At 35.2% G+C, this 26,832-nt stretch overlaps 1 protein-coding gene across 7 annotated transcripts in view; it reads right to left on the reverse strand.

Moving 5' to 3' along the window:
- The window catches only part of CNOT4 (CCR4-NOT transcription complex subunit 4), a 156,088-nt gene that overhangs the window by 17,461 nt on the left and 111,795 nt on the right, over window positions 1-26,832 (reverse strand). For 5 of the 7 annotated variants that reach the window (XM_055590995.1, XM_055590998.1, XM_055591000.1 and 2 more), the window contains exons 8-10: window positions 18,095-18,152; window positions 15,086-15,335; window positions 13,696-14,193 (exon numbers count right to left, since the gene is read on the reverse strand). In XM_055590995.1, the coding sequence (XP_055446970.1) occupies window positions 13,696-14,193; window positions 15,086-15,335; window positions 18,095-18,152 (806 nt within the window). Of the gene's footprint in view, window positions 1-7,586; window positions 8,602-13,695; window positions 14,194-15,085; window positions 15,336-18,094; window positions 18,153-26,832 lie in introns of those variants that run through there. The other 2 variants (XM_055591002.1, XM_055591001.1) reach the window with 1 other exon arrangement.

A 26,832-nucleotide genomic window follows, 5' to 3' on the forward strand; every position in this document is an offset into this window, starting at 1 on the left:
GTTCTGCTCCATAGACACATTACTTCCATACACAAGACTGATGACAACAGAGTAGAAATGCCAGTACGGTCCTTGGGAAGAGATCTCACCATATGAGGAAACAGCACTAGGCTATAAAAGTTGATTGCAGTCAGCTTCCCTGCATTTCTTCTTGGAGACGATGATGGTATTATCAACTTTAAATCCTTGTGGAGCTTCCCCTCTTTTTCATTATGCTGAAAACAACAACCTCCTTGATTGGAAAAAAAATCAGCAGATATTCTATCATTTTACACGGTGTAGCACACAGTAGCTCTTCAGAGATGAATCTGAGATCACCCCTTTGGTGTGGGGGCAGTACATCTTGGTGCCATTACTGTAAGAACTTTCTTCATTCTGTAGTATTAGAGATATCAGCAGACTAGTGGTCATGCAGGTTGATGCTTAAATGCTCTTTGGCACTGCAGAAAAATCCTGGGTAAATCTAATTCCACCTCTGTTTTACCCTTTATTTTGGTTCTGACATCTGTATGTACTTAAGTCACATTAAGAGTACCTGTGAAGTTTCAATCTCCCCCCATTAAAGTTATTCCATGATCACTAGGCAACATTTAACACAAGGCTGTTTTAACAACTTACAGGGTCTGTAATAACAATTGCCAACAGATGGACAATCTGAATGCCTTAAATTCATTATTTGTACTGATATTCACAGTTGAAAGCCCTTGACTTGTGAGAACTACTATAATAAACTGTAAGACACAATGAAGTTTAGAGAAATGTTCTGAATCTTGGAAGTCTTCTTCTTGAATTACATATACTCACATTAAGAGTACCTGTGAAGTTTCAATCTCCCCCCACTAAAATTACTCCAAGATCACTAAGCCACATTTAACACAAGGCTGTTTTAACAACTTACAGGGTCTGTAATACCAGTTGCCACAGATGGACAATTTGAACATCTTAAATTCATTATTTGCACTGATATTCACAGTTGAAAGCCCTTGACTTGTGAGAACTACCATAATAAAGTGTAAGACACAATGAAGTTTAAAGAAGAGATATGTTCTGAATCTTAGTTTTCTTCTCCTTGAATTACATATACGAAAGTGTATTCATTGGTGAGGGCTAACAAAACTTTAAACTGTTGTTAGAATGTGATTGTGGGCAAACCACAATCCTTCCGAGCCTTGTTTATTAATATCATTATTATTATTTGGTCTTCAAAAGAAGGATCATTAAAGGCTGTGCTATATGTTTCACAGCTCTGAAGTTTTAGGATTGTATAATAAAACATCTTTTTCTTTTTTTTATCCTTTCCTTAGGTTTTCCTAAAGAGTATATGGGATGGATATGTTCAGTAGTGGAAGTGAAAACTGATGAGAAAAAGCTATGAAAATATTTGTTCAGATAAAGCATAACCAGGGTTGAAGTAGGCACCTATATTGTAACCTTGCTGCATATGAACAGGACTTTAATTCCCATTAAGATAAAAAAAGAAAAAAACTTTAGAGAATGATGGAATATGAATACAGCTCTTATCCTAAACGCAAGAATTAATAAGAACACAGAAGGAGTAAATACACAAAAAGTCATAGGGAGATGGCCTGAGACGTTTTCCTCTGCCATATTCACTAAGTAGAGGATTTAAATGAAAATTACTATGTATAAATCAATGTACATGCACACATACCCACTCAATATCACCCTCAGACATAGAGTGAGGCTTCCTTGTTAAGGAAGCCTTTTTTTTTGTAAGGTACTAGTCAAATGTCATGAAGACAGAAAATTACCACTTAAGAACTACTCAGACAGTTACTTTAAACTTTTTTACCTGAGTCTAGATGCAGCTATTACCACACAGCCCCATCAAGGACGGGCCAAATTTCTCACAGCCAGAGTGGGTTATTTATTCAATTTTAACATTAAGATAATTAAAGAACAGTCCTACTAGGCCACCAAATTGTACACTTTAAAGTAGTTAATTGTATGTTATGTGAATTTCAACTTAAAAAAAAAGGTACTGAGTTCTTTAAAGGCTTTATAAATTATATGGAAGGGAAAAAAAGCTTTGAGGCTGTTGCTTAGAACACAGGACAATAGTAGGTCTTAGGACCAACCAGAAGCTGCAACAGCAAACTGTTCAAAGCACAGTTCTTAGGGGCTGGGTTGGAGCTTCCAGGAACCTTGAAAATAATCATAAAATGTGAAGCTGGCTAAGAACAAAGTGAAGTCAACAGCTGCTTTATGAAGTCTGGTGTGAAGGAACCTGAAGAAAATGGATTGGTTCTCGAGTACAGTAATTTCCATCTGATTCATGGAATTTCTAGGTACTTCAGTCTAATTCTCAAGCAGCTTATACTGCATAGGCCTGCCTTCAATTCTAGGTACCAATAGGTGTAAACCAGATTTTTATATAACTCAAACTTAGGGTAGACTCTCCAAAGCTCCAAGCTACCAGACTCTTCACATGCACCTACTTCCTCTGCCTAAACCTTTCACATCGTAAGTAACACACTCACTGGGGATACCTATGCCGTCCAATCTCACCTCTGGCTTTCCCCTGGCCTTCCCCTGGACTATGTGTTCACATCCTCCTTCTGCGCTTTGAGGAAGAAATGTTCATTCCACTGTGGGATGTTATCCTCTGGATCACCTTCAACTTATAGGAAACATGATCCAGGATTCCTCTGGTAATACCATGCTTTCTACAATTCTCTCTCACACAGTCTGACGTCCTACTCTGAACAAAAGAACTAGAGGGAAAGCTGGACGAGTAAAGGCCACAGGGGTAAGGAAAGCCTGCCTTCTTTTCAACCTCTGGCCCTAACGTTAGACATCTATCTACAATCCTTTTCCTGGTTCTCACTTGTCATGTAGTGTTGAGTGGTCATCACACTGACTAGTCTCCTAATCTGTCCTTCTGTTAACAATACTATACTGGTTCTTTGTCCTCATCAACATATAAAATCAATGAACTCTGGATCACAAGATTATATCATCAGTTTTACCTTCTTAAATATCTTTGTGTTCTTTTTTCTTCACCTTCTAAACAAACTCTCATATATGCTTTGTCCACTCCTGTTGAATCATCACAACATACAAAACTATACATATCTGACTCTCTTAAATTTGATCCTTATCTTGACTTAACAATTCTTAAATTTCTTTCTGATGAATTTCTTGGCTTATTCTCACAGACTTATTTCTTTCTCTCCCTCTTTTTAAAAAAAAACAAAACAAAACAACACAGGTTCCCAACTCCAGTCTTTCACCCCCATTTTCTCACATTATATGCATCCAAGAATTACTCATATGAGCACCTTCATCTAATCTCATTTTCTCTAATCTCATCTTCTTTCACCTAGATTTTCAGATTGTTTTTTTTTACAAATAACAAAGGAAGATATAGCCCATCTCGATTAAGTTAAGCTTATAGCCTAACCTCATCTCGGGGGTGTATCTCTTCCAAACACCTACAGAAATCTTTTACTCCACTGGTTAGCCTATCTTCTCTTCCATACTATCTACACTGTTCTCTCACTCGACTCTGTAAATTCTGCGTTAGATATTCAGCATCATCTTAAAGCAATGCCTTCTAAGATCTACGACCCGTCTAGTTAGCATCTTGTTTTTCCCTTCCTCTTTGTTGCCAAATGTCTTTAGTCAATGACTGCTGCATCTACATCCTTGAAATTTCCTCATAAATCCTAGAAATCTGCCCTTCCATCTGTATCTTTTTATGAAAGCAGCATTTTTAAAGATCACTAGAGACATGGCCTGGAGAAGGCAATGGCACCCCACTCCAGTACTCTTGCCTGGAAAATCCCATGGACGGAGGAGCCTGGTGGGCTGCAGTCCATGGGGTCGCTGGGAGTCGGACACGACTGAGCAACTTCACTTTCACTTTTCACTTTCATGCATTGGAGAAGGAAATGGCAACCCACTCCAGTGTTTTTGCCTGGAGAATCCCAGGGACAGGGGAGCCTGGTGGGCTGCCGTCTCTGGGGTCGCACAGAGTCAGACATGACAGAAGCGACTTAGCAGCACCAGAGACATGGCCTAACCCAAAGGCCTTTCCCTGAATCTCATTCTGACTTCTAATTCATAATTTCTTCTGCAATCCTACTAGTATTACTATTTGTGTCCAGGCCACCTTATTTTCACTGGTCAGCAATGACATACAAGAACTACTTTCTAACTGGTACTGATTTCCAGCAAATATATCAATCTTCTTAAAACGCTGCAATCAAGTTACATCTTTGCCAAAGAAATGTAGTTAACCACTGACCACATCCACATCAAGACTGAACTCTTCTTCCTAGTTATCAAGGCTTTTGCACATTCACCTCACCTTCCTACATGACCTGTAATACCTCAGACAAGTCCATCTCCTTACTATCCTCTCCTGACCCTTCAAAGACCATGCTAATCTCCATCCCCAATTTTTCATTCAATCTGTTCCCTTTACTGTATTTTCCAATTCCATCATTTAATTTCAAGCCATGCTTCAAAAGCAAAAAGCCAGACATTTCCTATGAAGCCTTTCTCCAAATCTGCCTGAATAACTTCTTTCTCTAAATCCCATTTTTACTTCTGTATCAGCAAAGTGTCTAACTGGCTCACTCAGCATTTCATGTGTGACTATTCAGCACAAGGAGACGACATAGTAGATATTCAGATAAAAAGACTGAGAGGAGGAAGACAGCACTAACGGCAGAAGAACTAGCTTAAAACCAGATAAATGACTTAAGTTAAATTTTATAGAAAAAGACATATATATTGTCATTTTGCAGTATCACCTCTTTCAAAGAAAAAAAATTTTAAGTTATTGTGCTCTCAACTATATGCTATGCACCTCTTAAGCAGATATGGGAAAGCTTCATCATCAAATAAACCAAAGAACCCAAAACCTTACAACTCAATATAGGATAAAATGTCCTCTCATTTTTATATATGCACACGTAACTTGGTGGTCTTCATTTTGTGAGTTTCAATAAACCTGCAATTCGTTCCTTGCTCTTGACTCTCTGAGGTAATGCCTCTGTATGAGTAGCTCCCTATGTACCTGTATTACATCAGAAGAGAGCTCTGTCAGTCTTGAAGGTGCTTGGAATACTGTACAAATAGGAGCCATGTCAGTAAAAATGTGCACACAATGCAATGAAGCTTTCTTTAAAGAAATATATATATATATTTAGGAATATATATATATATATAATCCTAATATATATATATAGGAATCTATACTTAACTACCACAACACTAAAGAATAAGACATGAGTATATGCCCACAACTGAGCAATACTTCAATTAGAATAATGACTGTATGTCTCCCCTGTTAAAATTTTTTTCACTCTCTCTAAATTATCATATATTTCAAAATTTCAAGTATCAGTATTCAATATCCTTTGTTGCCCTGTCAAAGCAATGAATAATGAAATGAGTGGACTACTATCGCTGTTCTTGTAGTTAAAATATATCAAGAGGTGACCCTATAGAAATAATTGAAATAAAATTGTCACAAGACTGTTATCCTTGATAATATATAATAGGATCTATACTTTATTTAACTGGTATCCCTCAAGATCTACCTCGAGCCACTACACAGAACAGGCACTTAAATATTTAATTAATGCTCTGCTGAAATAAGAGGAGAGTATACAAAAGTACCACCTGTAAAAACAAAATGCAACAGTAGAATGAAAAGGAAAGTATTATTAATCAGAAAATATTTCCTAATAGAATCTTTAAGAAAATAAAAAGAGGCACTTGACATTCATCATATGATCAAAATTATTCAGCCCAGGTCTATATCCTACAGTGACACTAAGAAGTGATGCTCTAAATGTTTTTTTAACATTTTATCCCACTTCAGCCGGGGGGAGAGGTGGGTCACCAAACACTTTGACAAGTCTAGTAACTATGAATATTCTCTCCAGAAAAAAAAATGAACATCTATACACACATACAACTCATAAGCACGTCCAAGGAGTTTTGTATTCCAGGTTAAACATTTCTGATTTAAGGAAAAGACTAGTCACTTTTGAAAAGTTAAGGATATAAAGGCATATAAAGTTTCCCTTGTGCATGACATATCAATCATGCAAGGAATTTATCAAAAACTAATCTGAAGTTTTTAGAATTTCTCATTGTTTACCATCACTTGGCTTCATCAACTTACTTGCTATGTGAAGCAGTACTTTCTTGTACGTGTTGTGTAATTTCTTCTGAGTTTTAGTACAATCAATTTTGACTGATTTTAGGACTTCACTTTAAAAAACCATAACATACAAAGCAAAACAGTGAAGCTTAATTTTTTAGGCTTACAAAGTCTCAGATTTACAAAGTTACTTAAATGATCATCTTTCATCCAAATGAAAATATCTAAGTTGAAGCCTAATTACCCAAGAAAGCATTTTCTGTTTACAGTGTGTATGTATAAGATGGCATAGGAGGGGAAGCAGGCAGGAAGACAGTGCTGGGCTCTAGCAAGTCAGATAAATTCTGACAGTTTTGTGGCAATGGCCAGGAATCAGAAAGGAGAGAAAGCTACCACAGGAGAGAAGCCTTGTTTAACAGGTGTATTTCTCAACACAGAGAAGAAAGTAAATGAGAGCTAACCACCTCTTATGTTTTCATAAGAAGGTTCAAGCAATGAAAGGCTTGGCTCTGAAGGCTGGAGAAAACTATGCACTAGGTCAGCCCTAGCAGGGAACCCAAGTTTGTACACAAGGCCCAGGAGCCTCGGCACCACAGGAGGCATTAAGTGGATGTCTTGGCCTCTTACAGCAAAAATGAAACCACAGTCAACACAGACTAAAAGGCTTCATATTCAATACATACTAAAAGGCTTCTAACAAATTTATAGTATTTTGTTTGTATTTGCTAAATTTCTTATAATGCTGTCCTAAAGTCACTCCTAAATCAAAAGCTGAGATTGTCATGTATGCAGAAATTTTACAAGAATAATTTAAATGGCTAGATAGTTGTTTCTATACTCTCAGCTAACCAAATTGAAGAATATCTAAGAATGGATTTTAGTTTACCCCCTATACTTCAGGACAAAGCCATTTAATTTGTGTATTTTATTTAATGGAAAGTTATTACACTTTACATAGAGAGGTAACCCTGAAAACTCCAACTCCAACATGATATTAGTATCTGTTCCCAGTAAGGTATTTCATTATTATTATTATCATCATCATCATCATTATTATTTTAAATCTTTAGGCTTCCTTTTTTGGTATTCATGCTACTCTTTTAATATTTTTTTTAATTAAGGCATATCTTTTATATCACAATTGTCCTTTGAAAATCCCATGAGGAGATCTGACTTTCCCTTTTCTTCCCAGATGCTTAATTTAGGCAGAACAGTCATGTTTTCTGAACCAGCTGTGTCTAATGCTGAGTACTGAACTCAGCTTATTTTCTTTCATTATCAGCTTTAAAACTATTTCAAGAAATTGTTTATTATCCAAAAAAATCACTTCACATTATATCCTAATAAAGTACACCACTATTCTCTGTGATTAAAATTACCTATGACAACTTACGTGGCCTAATTTTAGAGGATCCCCAATCTCTTCTCTTCCACCTTAGTCTCATTCTGGTCAGGAACTTGTAATATAGTTTTATTATCACATTTCAATTGTGAAACAATGAAATTTCCAAACAAATATCTCACAGAACTACCATTTTTCAATCAAAGTTTTAACACTACTATGGTTGCTTCTTACATACAATATTTACCCCATATTCAAGTTTCTGATAAATCAATTGTAAGTTGAAATTCTGTTTCTGAGGCATTTCCTGGTATACTAGGCAGTGCATTAGGAAAGAGATTATATTGCATTTAGTCTATAATAATTATCTTTTAAGCGTCTCTATATAATTAACAACCATTCAAAAAGAAAGTGCAAATGTGCAAATGAGAAAGAACAAAAACAGTTTCTAAACAGGTAATGCATAATATAGGACATAAATCCATACAACTACAAACAATTGCTGATAACATCCTTCTGGGCATTAAATGACACCACCAATTTTGTTTTATATGTATTCTTTCTTCTCAAGTATTCAAAGAATGCAATAGACATTATCTTCTTAATTTCCAAATTTCTCATGAATATATTAGGATATTACCATTTTTTCACAAGTCAGAAAACAAGGAACTACCATTATCTTTGAATATTTTCAATAACAGAGCCAAAGTAACAATTCTAGCTAATCTCATCTGGGATCTTAATTAGTACTACAAGTTTATTTGTGTGAGTTAAAAAATAGTATCACTCATGAGAAACAATGCCAAAATTATTATGCTAATAAATTGTGTTAAAGGCCTAATGAAGAAATACTTTAGCAGCTATATGAGGTAACACACTAGTTGTAGGTATGAGGAACGTTTATGTTGGCTCTTTTGGGTGTATACATTAAATGCAAAATCAGAAAGGAATCATGCAAAAATCCGGTTGCCCATGCAAGCACCCCAGAGTCTAATCCTCTCCTCTCAGTTCTGTTGTCAGGCCACAGTAGTGTGGAGACTTGTAGGCCGCTGTCCTTGTTGTAATGAATGGGAAGAGGCTGACAGTGGCATGGTCGAAACCTTCACCTCTTCTTCCCCTGTGGAAAAGTCAGTCATGGTCTAGTTATGGGTGACTAGATTTGTTAACAGTCCCTTTAAAAATGATTTCAATATTTGGAATACTGATACATATATAAAATACATGCTTAATGGCTGGAATGCGGGTGTGAAACAAGACATGAATTTTAAAATATAAATTTATCAAGTACCTAGAAAGCAGTTACACTCTAATCACACCCTTAAATTTAATACTATGTCAGATTTAAGAACAAACAATAGATTCAGAATTATAAATATACAAGAAGGAAAAAAAGAGACCAGGAAAGCCATTCTTTTCCAAGCCAATTGGACCTTTTATACAGATACTCCTAATAGTAAGTAGTATTTTGTGGGGGGGTGGGGGGGTAATTAAAACTAAATTCACAGAAGTGAAAATGTGAGTTTTGTAAAGGGCAAAATGACAAATCCATGTTTTAAAAGCAGTCATTATATTTAGAAAAAAGAAATAAAAAGATATAAATATTAGTTTAGCAAATTACCATATAGCATCTGAAAATTCAATGTGCACTTTTGAAACAATGAGAAAATAGTAAAATACTAACAATACAATGATCCAATTGACTGAAAGTAAGATGACTACTTCTAGGTCAAAGAACTATACATGAAATGAGATCAGTTCTCCCAATTATAATTGATAATGACTACAAGTGACTTGTTTCACAAATGACTCAAAATTCAATCAAGTCACTGTTAAAACAGTGAATTCAGAAACAAAGAATTTTCTTTAAATGCCCTCTCTTAAGTAAAATTTGAATAAACAAAAACATGAACAAAAATCTAATCCTGAACAGTTTCAAATATTTTTCTAGGTATATTTTGAAACAACAATGCTCACAGACTTAGACTATTATTTGTTTCCCAAATAATTTTTAGCTCTATAGAATAAAAACATCCTGGCAGAAAGTTCTTTGAAAAACAAATCTGCAAAGTTACACTTGGAAAGATAGTTTAAGGGATATCATGAAGAAAAAGACTGAGTTTTTAGAAAAGGTTATTTCATAGTTTTTCAGTAAATTGGCAAATATTCTATAAATCCCAAATATATAGCAAGAAGGCTGTGCAAAAGAAATTTTAGAGTTCTTGGTGAGGACATGGTACTCATAAGAACTAAGCAAGAGATTAATTTTCATCAAGTCAGTGAAATGCATTCTATTTTGTAACTGCAGGTTATATTCCTGAGCTGGGCTAACTGTCTCATGAATAGATTAAAAAGGGACCTCCCAAGAGTGTGAGAGCAAAAATCAATTACTATGGGAAGAAAGCCAAGTTAAAGTAAATGCCAGTAATGTTCATTTATGAAAGAGAACATCAATATTGTAGTGAGAAACATTTCAGTTGCTGAATCTGAGACCTGGGTTCCTATCTTAAATCTACTACTAACTGAATGTGTGACTTCTAACAAATTATTTAACCTTTTCAGAAAACAGCTTTGCCATTCCTAAAATGAAGGAGTTGAACAGGCAGGTCATTTTTTAGAACAGGAAAAGTTACTTTTTAAAACAAAAGCACATGGTTCCAATAATAAGGAAGATCTGAATGGACTTCACTATTACTGGTTACTAATCCAAGTTTTCCCTCAAGAATATTTATTCCAAAAATCCTTCTCAATTTAGAAAACTGGATATGCAGCCAAGAAAATGCTGCTAAAAAGATTTCACCTAAGGAAATAACTAATTTTCAACATTTAAAAAATGTTTTCAATTAGGCAGAGGAAATGGAAACCATGTTTATGTCAAACCTCTGGCAACTGTCCTTCCCATGATAGATTTCAGATATATCAATTTTTAATAATTAACTGAAACAAACCAAAACTTATAATTTAAATACAAATGTATAATAAACACAGACATTTGTAAGATACAAAGGTGACTATTTATTCCTAACTAAAAGTCAGAAACCCCATCTTGCTCTACGTATCTAAACAATAAATATACATGATTTTTCCAGTACTGAATACTATCTAAGCATATCTTAAGTGGCAGACCTTGCTGAAACATATGTACTCTCCTTTATGAAGCTCTTAACAGTTACCCTGTATAAGAAACCATGATATTCACTGCAGAAAATAGAGTTAAACCTTTTTCAACAGTTCAACTCAAGTACAGCTGAGTTACAACTAGGGGTGGGAGGCAGATATTGCCTACATATTAAACTGCTTCAAATAATTTACAGTTAAGATGTACACAGTTTTCCAGAATTTTAGGTTGTCACTTCTAATTGTTACTGCAAAACCTCAATCATCTGGCTACAATTATAAAACTATTCTGTTTTGAGGCTTCGCACATTCAGCATCCTGAGGTATTTGCCAAATATATATAGGCCATGGAAGGGTTCTGTATAACTCCTGATATCAATTTTAAATATTTTGGTACATTAACACTAAAATTTCTTTAGCCATGGTAACCTTAAGAGTTCTCTAAAAATAAGCTTAATTATAAGTCACCACTTAAATACCAAGCTAGTATGCCCAGTCAAGAAACTGAAATAACAAACTCTCCCCACCTCCCAGAAAATAGAACAATGATTCAGAATCCATAGTCGGTGACTTCATTCTTAGAATTTCTGGGAAAAAAAAAAAAAGTATTTTATGCTCTATGGTTGAGTATATGCTAAAAGAAAAGAAAAACCCATGAAGATAGGATCATGATTTAATGCCACATTTTTCTTCATCAAGTATCTATTCTAGATGAAGATTTCAAATGACTAACACAAGGACAGCTACCTCCAAAAATCAGTGATTACTCATCACCCCTGTGGCATTTCTGGAATATCTACCAGCTTAAAAAATATTTGGTTTAAAACTGCTCTTTTTACACTAATGGACAATATGATAACTATGAAATCAGAAGAACAGTTAATTTTTGAGGATGGTCACATAATAAGTCAAATGAAAGTACACGAAGAAGACAGCTAAGAACTAGAGTTCCACAAAGGCATCCTCCTTCCTGTCATATCAAGCCCACGCTGTTCTGCCTCCCTGGCCTAGCTCCACTCTCTAAAACACATGAAGCACCTCCTGGTACAGAAGGCAGTTCTACTGTTTATTAATGTAATGACACACTAGATTTTGCCTCTATGCCTTTATTCGGGAGTTTCTACCAACACAAAAGGTCTTGCCCTTTTCCTCCTGCTAACCCAAATCCAGGATACAGATCAAGTCCTAATTCTTCAATGATGCTTCCCCAACAATTTACAGGCTCCACTGATGTATCTTGCATTCCAGCATCAAATAGTTACCACCTTCATACATAGTCTTATTTCATCTTGTCAACTACACTATACAGTATCTGGAAATAATATCTGCATTTTAAAGTTTTTCTGCATTATCCACATGGCCTAGTTCATTGTTGGGCAGATATCCAAATATTCATAGTAATTGGTCTAATATTCTATTGTTAAATGTTTAGAATATTCAGGGAAAATTAAATTTTTGGTGTTATAATGTTATGAGATGCACTACTAGTAATTTAAATCCCACACTTCTAAATGATTGAAACAAAGGAAAACAAAACAAAATTACATTCTAATATATTGTCTTGGAAAAAAATGAGTACCAGGAACTGAACACTTAGTATTTCTTAAGTGAATATCATGTAGAAGAGGATTGAAAAATGTCACTCTTAATTACCTACTAACTACCATAATCAAACGAACAAATATCACAAGTCCCACCAACGTGCAAACCATTACATTAGGTCTATCATGGTGGTGGTGGTTTAGTTGCTAAGTCATGTCTGATCTTTGCAACCCCATGGATGGGGGACTGCCAGGCTCCTCTGTCCAGAGGATTTTCCAGGCAAGAATACTGGAGTGGGTTGCCATTTCCTTCTCCAGGGGATCTTCTCAACCCAGGGATTGAACCCGGGTCTCCTGCACTGCAGGCAGATTCTTTAACAACTGAGCTACAGACCCCATGTGCTATCACACTTATGTGTAAATTAACTTGACTGTATCAAAAGCCACACACCATATTCTCTTAACCTACCTACTTGTCTTGAAATTCAAATGCTGCCGTCACAAAGAGAATAGAACCAAAGAATTTTGATGGATCTCTGAAAATTTATCTACCAACCTTGCTAAAAACAAGAGAACAAATGTCTTGCTGGTGATAGCACATTATTACAGGAATACTGTGCCATGCCGTATCACAAAGGCCAAGACAAGGGATAAAAATAAATTTTATGAGTTATGTAACACAGTGAAGACTATTCTATTCTACTTGATTCTCTTCAGAATCAAGAGAAAACAAACTCTTTCAACAGTCATATCTAAAACCCAAATCAAACTTTGAAAAACTATTAATAAGAAAGATTCCTTTAAATGTAGAAGTCACTTGATCTAAAAAAAATATCATGAGACCTTAAAAGCCAAAAGTTCTGAAACCTTCAAGGGTAGCAGTACAAAATCAGAAATATTCTGGCATCACTTACAGGAATCTAATATTTACCCCAGAAACAAAAGCATGACAGACCAAAAGGAAAAAATCTCTCCTTGAACAATTTCTTTTTCACAGAAAGTATAATTATGCACATATGATATGTCTGTGAAAATTAAGAGTTCCCAAATATTATATCCTTTATTATATAAGCAGAGTTTTGATGTGAGTGTGTGTCTATCAGTCAAAATAAATTGTGAAAAGGAGTTAAGAGGGTGGCTTTATCCCTCATGCTCTCACTAATTATCATCTCTAAAAAATTTTTTTGAACCAGTTTACTATTAGAATGTATAATCAGAATTTTTGGTGTTGGACATTATGGCACCATAATTTCAGAGCCCATTTGTTTTTGCATTTGAAAGACTTACATGCCATAAGAAAGTATGGTAACTATGCTATTAAGTAAAATGCTTCCGAGCAATAACCAGGTATAATACTCCACCATCCTTATAAAGCTCAATATTACAAGGCATCCATCCAATTAAAATTTTTTTAGATTATCATAAAGTGTTTCCCATTGAAATTTCCAAGACTAATGATAAATACTTTCTGTTATCCAAAAGTACCCTCCCTACCCACCCAACAACCTGTAGGCAAGAGTTATTCACAAATTCTCAAAGGCTATAAACGAACCTACCTGCTATAGGGATCCCTCCCAGACCTGTGTTGTGCTGTGGCGGGAGATTCAAGTCCAAGAAATTACTATTTGAGGTGGGGTTTGCTGTGTGGTTCAAGTGCATGATGCTATTGCGTGGAAAGGCCATCCAAGGATAGCGGGCTGCCTGGCCTGGAAAACTGAATGAATTATAAACCGCTCGGTGCTGCTGAAATTGAGGGAACCTCTGTGGCAAGACGGAAAAGGTACTATTCAGAGAGTTGGCATTTGTAGGTGCAGCAGGATGCAGGAATCCAGAGCCTGGACCTTTGGCGGTTGTAGTGTGTGACGAGGAGTTCTGAAGAGATGTGGGCGAAAGGGAAGGCTGGTCTTGGACTGACAGTTCCTTTTCAATCAAGTCTGCTAAGGCTTTTCGAGTGACATCAAAGGGATCAAAACCCAAGTCATCCTCTGGTTGTTTAGAAGAACCAAAGCCAAACGCTGCTTGCCAGTCTGTAGAGGATGATACTGGGATTGTTTCTGATGGGAAGAAAATCAGTGATGAATTTAAAACATATATCTCACTTCCATACTAGTGAAACATCATACTATGTAACACAAAGGCAAATAAATACATGCAAAATCTGTTATGATCTATTAGAACATTAAGAATGTAAAATTATAATTGGCCTCAGATACTTTAAACAATGACTTCATTTTTAAGTTACTAACTTCAAAAATTGAATGATACAGACTGATTTTGCTAATCAAGGAAAACAAAGTACTACTTGAAACCCAAATCATACTCTCAATTATTCATCATCAAAACCCAGAATCAGTTGTTTAAATAAAGTAATAAATATGGTCAGAGAATTCAATTAAAGTTTATTTTTAAAATGTATTTCTCAAAGACACAAGTATAAATAATTTTGAATATATGCTTTATATACTACTATAACAATGAAAAAAGTATCTATTTAATCTTTATATTTTTTTACATTGTCTTAATTTTATGCTATCCTTCACATTAATGAGAACAAATGAATGAAACTGGAAATGGTTCAAATGCCAAAATATAACTTTCGATATTAACTAACATACTTCTTTTGTCAGCTGGGAAAACACTTTTTAAAATATAACTATATAAATACAAATCTAATTAAAAACTGTAAGCCCTTACTATTAATACTTCCTAGAGGAATAAGTATTTGAATACTGAAAAAATGATCTAATCCTTCATTTCTGGAAAAGTCTGTTAACACAGTAACTTCTAGATCACACAACTCTTCCCAAAACCATCCAATTTCTTGCAATTTAAATGTTTACATTTTTATGAAAAAAGAAGAGGACAAAAACAGCATAACAGCACACCCAGTGAAGGGCTGATTTTAGTCTGAGGATAATTACTAACACACGCAGTGTTGCTCTGTACCTGATGTGAAGAGGCTCTGTGGCTCTGGTGCTGTAGGCCAGTCACTGGAAGTCTGTGGGGAGCTGGGGAAAGGAGGAAGCCCACTTGGGATAGGGTTGGGATGGCGAAAATTATCTGAGAATAACGACTGTGACTCAGTTACTGCTCCTTCAAAAGGAGACCGTGCACTGTGATTGGATGAACTGATGGGGATGACTGGATTGGATTTTGATAAACCAGGAGGTGGTGAAGGTGTATCACTGTTAGATATCTAAATAAAATAGGAAAAGAAAAGAATAATCAACATAAATTTATACTATATACAACAATAAGCCATAATTTAAAGGGCTTGCAATGAAAGGTACTAGAATAGTGATCTTCAAAAATGGGATACTTAAGAGACTTTTTTTAGGACTGTATGAATTTTCAAAAAGATCCATCAACTTCGGACTTCCCTGACAGTCCAGTGGTTAAGATCCCACACTTCCGCTGTAAGGAGCACGTGCAGTTTGATCCCTGGTAGGGGAACTAGAATCCCACATGCCACACAGTGCAGCTGAAAAAACATCAACTTAAACATGTACTCTTCTATATAACAAAACTGACCCTCCTAAAAAGACACAGCCAGTATCCTCTCGTTTTACAACCTAATTTCTCTCACTATTTCTTACTCTCTGGGATCTAACCAAAGTATTTTGCCCAAGAGTGAAAACTTTCTGGAAGCCAAACACAACTTTATTAGAAATATTCAGATTAGTAATGACAGAGTGTCTGACTCTTAAGGACTACATTTTCTTTGGCAAACTAAGTGATTCCCAATACTTTGGTTTTAAACAAGACGAAAATATCTAATCAAGTTGTTTCCAAACACATCATTAAAACTAATTTTTATAATAAATCTTAATATAATTCTTAGGTATTTAAAATTCAAGAGTTTGAAAATTTGAGTGATATAGACATAATACTCTTTCTTCCATTTACTTATATAGATGAACCAAGATATCTCAGCACTTTTATTTAGAAAAACGAAAACACGATTAGATGGCTGCTAAAACATCTCCTTGTGCCAAAGGGTAACATTCATCCATGGATACAAGAAAACTAATTTTAAAAAGCCCTATCCACTTCATTAAGAAGTAAATTTCCAATACAATTTTAGCTTTTATGTTAAATGATTAATTTTTTTTATTAAAAAAAATCAGGTCAAGGAAGGATGTACAATTTCCGATTGTTAAAGACAAGCTTGTGTAAATGGATGAGGGAGTAACAAAACATTCTGATACTTAAATCTCTCAAATACTAATTAAAAACCAATATAGTCTGCTACTGCTACTGCTAAGTCACTTCAGTTGTGTCCGACTCTGTGTGACCCCATAGATGGCAGCCTACCAGGATCCCCTGTCCCTATTTATTTAAAAATACAAAAACTTATAATAAGCTGGAAATTACATCCTTTGTGGCTATTTTTAACTTATTATGAAAAAAATATTTAATGTTAACTTAGAATATACAAAGGGACATGCAGATTTTCAAATTCTTTCATGGAACTCATGAACAAAAAGTTTAGAAAAGCAGTGTAATTTAGATTTCACATTGTGGGAAACTGCACATTCTTTACAGAAGAGATTAGAACACTTTTTTTTTTTTTAAAGTAAGAGGGTATACAGAAAGTAAGAAGGTGTAGTGAAAAGCTAACAACCAGACAATAGGATACAAAGCATGCTCTACAGATTAGGACCTCATTCAGTATCATACTGGATACAACTTTGAAGTTGATTTAACCATTTCAAAGCCCAAAGTCATTTGAGGAATGAGGGAAACTTGGGGGAAAGTTCATTGAAAGAAACAGAAAATTAAAGTCAGTTTGGAACTAGCAGATACAAACTTATATATAAGGTGGATTAAAAGATCCTACTGCATTTCAGAGAGAATTATATTCAATACCCTAAAACATAATGGAAAAAAACATGAGACAGAATATATGTATAATTGAGTCACTTTGTCGTACAGCAGAAATTAACACAACGTTGTATTTAACTCAATAAGATTTAAAAAAAAAAAAAGTTAAAGTTGACAACAAGGACAGGGGAGCACAGGACAGAGAAACAACTCAAAATCAAGAATGCACAAGCCATGTTAGTCTGGGACCATTTCATGTCAGGTCAAAAAGACCAAGAATATGAGGGATTCTAAGGACACTAATGTATTGGTACATAGCAGAGTAACATATTTTATTTTCTCAGGCTCCAAAATCACTGCAGATGACTGCAGCCATTAAATTAAAATTTTCCTTGGAAGAAAAGCTATGACAAACCTATACAGCGTATGAAAAAGCAGAGACGTTACTCGGCTGCCAAAGGTCCAAACAGTCAAAGCTATGGTCTTTCCAGTAGTCATGTACAGATGTGAGAGTTGGACCATAAAGAAGGCTGAACACTAAAGTATTGATGCTTTCAAACTGTGGTGCTTGAGAAGACTCTTGAGAGTCCCTTAGACTGCAAGAAACTCAAACCAGTCAATCCTTAAGGAAATCAACCATAAATATATATTCACTGGAAGGACTGAAGCTGAAGCTCCAATATGTGAAGAGCCGATTCACTGGAAAAGACCCTGATGCTGGGAAAGATTGAGGGCAGGAGGAGAAGGAAACAAGAGAGGATGAGATGGTTGGATGGTATCACTGACTCAATGGACATGAGTTTGAGCAAACTCCAGGACCGAGAAGCCTGGTGTGCTGCAGTCTATGGGGGCGCAAAGAGTCGGACATGACTTAGGGACTTGAACAATGAACAGCAACTGTAACATATGGTCATAATGATACTTCTGCATCATCAAGAAAGGGTTACATTATGCTCTATTCTGTGGAGAAAAAGACAGCTAATTATTATACATGTAACAAAGATGTTCACTAAAAGTGTTTTTAAATTAAGCATTTAAAGTATTTTTCACTATCTAGAAAATTCACTTGCATAGAAGGTCTTATTTCAGCAGATGGCAGGTAAATAAGGCAATATAGTATCACAATCTTACCTGCTGAGAATTATCACCATTCCCTATGCTGAGAGAATCAGAAGGTTTGTCAATAGGGCTGTAAAAAAATAAAAATTAGAGTAAATTTATTCTCCTACAACCAAAGCCTGAAAAATAGACATTTTTTCATCTTAACATTTACTAAAGCACTCAGATGCAAAATATTAGGTTAGATGTTGGGGACACAAAGTGTAAGATAAAATCTCTATCCTTGAGTGACTTACAGTCTAATATTAGACTCTCCAAAAACAACAGGTGAAACAACAGTTTGGGGCGGGGGGGAAGTATACTACTCCATTATTTAGTTTGTACCCATGATAAACACATTCCCCATTAAAATTCTGAAAAAATTCTATTTTTCTAGGTGCTTAATAGAGGGCATAAAAGTTACTGAAATGTCATCTACAGGTTCTTAAAATCAATACATTTTTAATACTTCAATAGCCTAATCATAACCTTAGGAGAAGGCATATGTAAGTATATACATATACACACATAAACACATACACACCACACACGACTAAGAGAAAGAAACTTTTGTGCTTCAAACAAAAGTAGTAAAACTTGATTTCCATAAAAGAAAATGCAGTTATCACAGTAAAGTAACACAGATTTGCTAACTTCAAGTCCATTTTAACTCATCTGACTTAAAACAGAAATCTTTATAAACATTACAACACTGACCAGGCAAGCAATTTCTATAACAAACTTTAATCCAGCACATGAACAAAAGTTTTGGCACTCATATAACTAATACTTACTTCTGATATAATACTATAGCGAAAAAAACTTAAGATTCCAAATTTCTGAAAATTATTTTCTTGTCTGGAAACATATATAAAGTCACCTTACAAACCAACAACTTACTGGTATCATATTTGATTGCTTTGGAATAATTTCACAAGAACTAGTGTACCCAATCTGAATGCATCTTCTACAGAAACACTGCCAGATGCTCCTGAATCTGACTGGTAAGTCTGAAATTTCCTTGAAGAACACTTTTACTTACTATTCACAGTATATCAATAAATGAATTCATATTATTGTCAAGAGGGTAATCCTAATAATTTTAAGATACAGTTCTGAGCCCACTAAACTTAGAGGTAGCTGGGTAACAAGACAGGTGCACAACAACAAATACCAGTCAGTGTCAACTATTAAATGGACTATTTAAACACTAAGTGCCATAAATCTTTAGAAGAAAGAGGAGCCACTCCAAGAGGGGCAACTGGGAAAAGTTTCCTAGGGAAGTTCAAATTTAACTAGGCCCTTAAAAAATATTTACATGTTAGAAGGAAGAGAAGTGGGGTCGGGTGGTGGCAGGCAGCATTAAAGGCAGGATTAGCAAGAATTTCAAGAATCAAAAGGTTGTAGAAAAGGTTGAGAGAAAGGTAATTAGTTTAGCTAACTATATTAGGATGATTTTAACAATGGGAGGTAAGAAGAGAAAGACATCAGAGGCCATTGGAAATTTTTTTGAGCACAGAAATAATACAAATAAAGCAATGTTTTAGAAAGATTAATACACTTCAGTGGTATTAAATACACCTTGTTGTACAACTATCACCAACATTCATTCCCATAACTTTGAATTTTATAAAAATGAAATTCTATACCCACTAAACAACTCTCTTTTTCCTCCTTCTACTATCTACTATGTACTTTGTTTTGATGACTCTGACCATGCTAAATGCCTTGTGTATAAACTGTAATCACAGAGTATTTATCTTTTTGTGACTAGCTTATTTCATAAGCAATAATGTTCTCAAAGTTCATCATGTTGTAACATACAGCAGAATTTCCTTCCGTTTTAAGGCCAAATACTATTACATTGTATCAGTTCAGTTCAGTCACTTAGTCCTGTTCAACTCTTTGCAACCCCATGAATCGCAGCACTTCAGGCCTCCCTGTCCATCACCAACTCCCAGAGTTCACTCAGACTCACGTCCATCGAGTCAGTGATGCCATCCAGCCATCTCATCCTCTGTTGTCCCCTTCTCCTCCTGCCCCCAATCCCTCCCAGCATCAGAGTCTTTTCCAATGAGTCAACTCTTTGCATGAGGTGGCCAAAGTACTGGAGTTTCAGCTTCAACATCATTCCCTCCAAAGATATCCCTGTACCATTTTTTGTTTGTCCATTCATCCATCCATGGACACTGAAACTGCTTCTACATTCAAGCTACTGTGGGTAATGCTGCTATGACACAGTGCAGAAATACCGCTTCAATATACAGCTTTCAATTCTCTTACATTTATATATAGAAGTGGAATTGGTAGATCATATGGTAATTTTATTTTGAAATTTTTTGACGAACTGCCATACTTTCTTCCACAAAGGCTGTACCATTTTAAATTCTCACCAACAGTACACAAGGGCTCCAATGTTCCCACATTTCTTCACTTGTTTTCTGCTTTTTTGATGGTGGCTATAGCGAGTGTAAGGAGAATGGGTATGAGGAGGTATCTCACTGTAATTTTCAGTTGTATATTCATAACGATTAGTGATGTTCATCTTTTCATATGCTTAGTGGCCATTCACAAATCTTTGGAAAAATGTCTATTCAAGTCCTTTGCCCATATTTGAATTTGACACTTTTTGCTGTTCAGTTTTAGTTCTCTACATATTCTGGTTAATAATCCTTAAGAGATTTATAATTTGCAAATATTTTATCCCATTCTGTGACTTGTGGATAGTGTCTTTTGATTCATAATATTTTTAAGTTTTCATGAAGTCCAATTTATCTATTTTTTCTTTTGTTACCTGTGTTTTCGGTGTTATATCCAGGAAATCACTGCCAAATTCAATGTCATCAGATTTATCCTACATTTTCTCTTAAGGTTTTTTGGGGGGCAAGGGGGTGCTTAAGGTCTTAAATTTAGATGCTAGATCCATTTTGAATTGATCTTTGAATATGGTGTTAGGCAGGCAACCAACTTCATCCTTTTGCATGTGAATATCCAGTTTTCCCAGAACCATTTGTTGAAAAGATTGTCCTATCCTCAGTAGTCTGATCTTGGTGACCTTGTCAAAAATCATTTGGCTATATATGCGTTAATATTTATGAGCTCTCTATTTCACTGATCTGTAAACTATCTTTATGTTGATATCATACTATTTTGATTAATACAGCTTTGTATAAGTTTTGAAATCAGGGAGTATGGGTCCTCCAGTTTTATTCTTCTTGTTCAAGATTATATTGGCTATTTGTCCCTTGAGATTCTGTATGAATTCAGGATGGATTTTTCATCTGTCAAAAACTCTGGGATTTTTGACAGGACTGGGATCTGTAGACAGCTTTGGGTAGAACTGACATTTTAATATCAAGTATCCCAAGCCATAAACATTGGTCTTTTCATTTATTTATGTGTCTTTTTAAACTTCTTTCAGCAATGTTTCATATTCTTATACAAGTATTGCATGCTTACATGTGTGCTAAGTCACTTCAGCCATGTATTTTATTCTTTTATCTTATTGTGAATGAACTTGCTTTTGTAATTTCATTTCAGATTGTTCACTGTTCATGAATAGATATGCAAATGATTTCTGTATGTTAACTTCATATACTGCTACACTGCTGAATTTATCAATTTTAACAGGTGTGTGTGTGTGTCTCTCTGTGTATAATCATTAGAATTTTCTGCATATAAAGCCAAACCATCTGCAAAGAGATAACTTTACATATTCTTTTCCAATTTAAATGCCTCTTCTTTTTCTTGGCTAATTGCTATGGCTAGAAAATGCAATGCTGTGTTGAAGAGAAGTAGTGGAAGCAGGCATCCCATTCTTGCCTTGTTCCTCGTCTCAGGAAAAGCTTTCAATCTTGCCACCATTGCGTATGATGTTCACTTTGGTTTTTCATATACGGCTCTTACTATGCCAAAGTGGCTTCCTTCTATTTCTAGGTTGTTAACGGTTTTTGTCACAAGAGTGTTTGTGTCTGATGCTCCTCTGCATCAATTGAGAGGATCATATGGCTTTTAACCTACATTCTGTTGATACGGCATATTGTACTGTTCAAGTTCCATACATTAGACCATCCTTGCATTCCAGGAATAAATCAGACTCGGTCTTGGTATTTAATCTTTTCAACATGCTGAACTCTGTGAGTATTCTGTTAAAGATATGTGCATCAATGTTCGTTAGGAGTTTGAAGTTTTCTTACAGTGTCTTTGGCTTTGGTTATCAGGGTAATGTTGGTCTCATAGAATTAATTAGGAATCATTCTCTTCTCTTCAATTTTGGGGAAAAGCTTGAAAAAGACTGCTACTAGTTCTCCCTTAAATACTTGGTAGAATTTAACAATCGAGCCATTAGGTTCAGAACTTTTCTTTGGTGGGAAGTTTTTATTACTAATTCAATATGCTAACTGGTTATACATCTATTATGCTTTCTATTTCTTTGTAACACAGTCATGGTAGGTTTTGTGCTTCTTGGAATCATTTCATGTAGGTTATTCAATTTGTTGGTGTACAACTGTTTATAGTACTTTCATATTTATTTCTGGAGAATTTGTAGCAATGTTCCCACTTCAGTTTCTTATGTTAGTAATCTGAGACATTCTTTTTTCCTCAGTTCACCTAGCTAAAGTTTTGTCAGTTTTGTTGATATTTTTGAAGAGCCAAATTTTGGTTTCCTCAATTTTCTCCATTGTTTTCTATACTCTATTTCACTTATCTCTGCTCTAATCTTTCTTATTTTCTTCCTTCTGCTAGCTTTGGGCTTATTTGTTCATTTTCCAGCTCCTTAAACTGTGAGGTCAGATTGTTGACTTGGGATCTTTTTTATTTTTTAATGTAATATAGCACTTAGAGCTATAAATTTCCCCCTTAGCACCATGTTTGCTCCTTCCCAGAAGTTTTGGTATGCTGTGTTTTCATTTTCATTCATGTAAGTATTTTCTAATTTCCTTGTGATGTCTTTTTGAACCCATCAGTTGTTCAAGTGTTAATTTCCACACTTATGAATTTTATAGGTTTCCTTTTGTTAATGATTTCTAACTTTATGCCACTGTGGTCAGAAAAGATACCTTGTATATTCATCTTTTTAAATCTACTGAGACTTGATTTGTGGCCTAACATATGGTCTATCTTGGAAAATGTCCCATGTACATTTGAGAAGAATATGTATTCTATTGTTAAACAACACAAACATATACAGAACACTAGGTACAGTGTTCTGTATATGTTTGTGTTGTTTAAATCCTCTCCTTATCTTTTGTCCGGTTGTTTTATCCATTATTATGGGTGGGGTACTGAGTCTCTAGCTAGGACTGTAGAACTATTTCTCCCTTCAATTCTGTCAGGTTTTGCTTCATATAGTTTGGTCATTAAGTGTGTAAATGTTTATCATTGCTCTATCTTCTTGCTGTACTGAGCTTTGATTAATATATAATGTCCTTTTTGTCCCATTAATCTTTTTTATTTAAAGTCTATTTTGTCTGATATTAGAAATAGTTTTTGTTTAGTTGCTAGTGGTGTCTGACTCTTTTGTGACTCCATGGACTGTAGCCTGCCAGGTTTCTGTGTCCATGGGCTATGAGTAGAGCCACCTTTAATCTTTTTTGATTCCTATTTGCATGGAATATCTTTTCCCATTCTTTCAGTTTCAGCCTGTTTGTGACTTTGGGTCAAAAGTGAGCTTCTCATAGACAGCATATAGCTGGACTATGTATTTTTATCCATTTTGCCCATCTCTTTTGAATGGAGAACTGAACTCATTTACATTTAACATAACTGGTAGTAAAAAGTTATTTATGTCACCATGCCATTTGTTTTCTATATGTTTCATAGCCTCCCCCTCTTGTTTATTGCATTATTATCTTCTTTTATGTTTAGCTTATTTTTCTGTAGTGAAATGTTTCTCACTTCCTTTTGTGTATATTCTAGAGTTCTTTGTTGCTATCATGGGAATTACATTTAATATCCTAAATTCAGAACAGTCTACCTTAAACTTACACTAACTTAACTTTAACAATATACCAAAACTCATAGCTCCTTCCCTAGCCCTTCTGGTTACTGATATCACAAAACTGTATCTTCATACATTGTGTGCCCCCAATAATTCTTCTGAATGCAGTTTCTTAAATTATGTAGAAAACAAGATTTGAAGTCACAAAGCAGGGTAATATTAGCTTTTATACTAACATACTGGACCTTAAACATACTGCTCTTAAGGTCTACAGGAAGAAAAAAGCATAGTTACAAACCATTGTTATAACACTAGGTTTACTTTTACTGAGATCTTTATTCCTCCATACAGCTCTAGGGTACTGCTTAATGTCTTTTTATTTCATCTTGCAAGACTCCTTGAGTTCTTCTTGCAGGGCAGGTTTAGAGGTCCTGAATTCCCTTAGCTTCTGTTTATTTGGCAATATCTTAGTGTCTCCCTCACTCTTTGAGAACAGTTTTTCTAGACAGAAGATTCTTCGTTGATGTATATATATATTTTCTTTATAGCACTTTCAGTCTATCAGCCCACTGCCTTCTGGCCTCCAAACTTTCTAATCAGCAATCTGCTGATAATCTTACTGAAGATTCCCTTCTATGTGATAATTTGCTTCTCCTGCTGCTCCAAGATTCTCTCTTTTGTCCTTTGCCCTCTCTGATTATGCTGTCTCAAGTATCTCACTGTGGGTCTCTGAATTCACCTTAATTAGAATTTGTTAAGCTTCTCGGATGCTTATAGTCAGCAGACTTGGGAAGTTTTCAGTTGTTATCTCTTCAAATATTCTCTCTTCTCCTCTGAACTCCAATAATGTATCTGCTGGTCCCCTGGAATCCTATAAGTCCCTTAGGCTGTTCACCTTTCCTCAATTTTTGTGTGTTCCTCAGACTAGATAATTTCCATCACCCTATCTTTAAGTTTGCTGATTCTTTCTTCTGTCTTCTCAAATCTGTCTTTGAATCCTCCAGAGCATTTTTTGTTTCAATTATTGTACTTTTCAGCTCCAGAATTTTTTTTTAGTTTCTTTTAAATTTTTCTACCTTTTATTGATGCTTCCATTTTTCTTCATACATCACTTTTCTTTCTCCACATTTTTCCTTAATTCTTTAAGAATTTGTAAGATTTAAAGACTATCCAGTATACCTGCCATTTAGGTCTTTTCCAAAGACAGTTTCTGTTGATTTATTATTTTCTTTTGAATGGATCATCCTTTTCTGTATCTTTGTATGCCTTCTGATTTTTTTGTTTAACACTGTCCATTTGAATCTATCTAGTAACATGGTACCTCTGGAAATCAGATTCTCCCCTTTCCCCAGTGTTTGCTCTTTTTGTTACCAGTTGCTGTGTTTGTTTGTTTGTTTGATTGTTGCAGGCTATCTCTGTACTGAGAATTAGTCTTAGCTGTAAACTTAAGGTCTTCTCAGGTCTTTTTTGAGCCTTCCCTGGACATGCAGAGTAACTTTCTAATTTTTTCCTTATATGTAGCTGTTTTTGAATGTCCTAGTCTTTAATGCCCAGGTCCCAAAAGAAGAAAAAGCAAAAATTAAAGGGGTATGGCAAGTGGGTATCAGTCCATCAAATTCTCTGGAAATCACTTCAGTCAGAGAGGAAGGGACTTGTAACTACGAGAGGAGATACAATGCTTGCCTGCCTCTCTGTCTGCACCTGTGATCAGAAGCCATGATCAGCAATCAGAGCTGAGATCCTCAATATCTGAGGACATGGTCCACTTTACCCATCCTGTCTTCCATAAGCTATAGGCAAGCTGCTCTAGGAACATGTACACAGCACCTGCCACGTGGCTGGGGATGGGGGTGGGAAGCTACTGTGCTAAGAGTGGAAGTTGACCAAAATTAACTGCCAGGTCTTTCCCTGAAAGTTGCAAGCCTTCAAAAGACCTCAAGAGTTCAAGAACAGTTTCATTAGACAGATTATGTAAGTGCAATTGTTGTCCAGGTGGAGAGATTGATTCCTGGTGCTATCTACACTGTCACCTTCCCCAAATTTGCACTGTTCTTGCAATAGGGCATAAGGGCTTAAAAATGAGAGGAAGGAGTAGTCATAGAAACAGAAAGATGAGAGCAAGATATCACAAAAGAAAATTTCAGTGTCTTCATCTTGGTTTACTGCCTCAATTATCACCATTAGAAAGCACTAAATAATAATTTTCAACTTAGATGAGGTCAATCTTGCTAATGTCAAGGGTAACATATGAAAACATTATAGCATTCAGAATTAAACCTTGAGACTGTTTCTGGATTACAACTAATTAGAATAATTTATAGCATCTTTTCCACCATACCAACTGCAGTTTCATAAACACTGATTCACGAATACTTAACACTTCATCTGGGTAGGTTTTATCAAAGATCTCTAGATCAAAATCTTTATATCAGTGTCATCAATTCAAAGACAGCTACTGAAAAATCAGAATCAGGGCAAGATTTAGTAAGCTTAAGTCCCATTCAGTTTTAGTATATTCTTCAATTTAAGAATAACAAATTCAAGGAATAATAGATGACAGTTTTAGGAATAAGGATATAACTAGAAAGTTTTTTGTTATGTGGGTTGTAAAAAAAAAAAAGTTTTTTGTTCTGTAAAAAACATGGGTCCATTAAAATTACACCTGCCCTAGGAAGTGCAACTATCAGTGTCAAAATGGAAAGTAAAGATGGGGGAGTCCTCGCAAATGAATGTACAAACTCAATAGAAAGAAAAAGTACATTTCCCAAGTCTAACTGCAATAAATGCACACTTTTTGCACTCTGATGGCTGAAAAGAAAACATGTATCTC

This window comes from Bubalus kerabau, chromosome 8, assembly GCF_029407905.1.
Source record: "Bubalus kerabau isolate K-KA32 ecotype Philippines breed swamp buffalo chromosome 8, PCC_UOA_SB_1v2, whole genome shotgun sequence".
Taxonomy (NCBI): domain Eukaryota; kingdom Metazoa; phylum Chordata; class Mammalia; order Artiodactyla; family Bovidae; genus Bubalus; species Bubalus kerabau.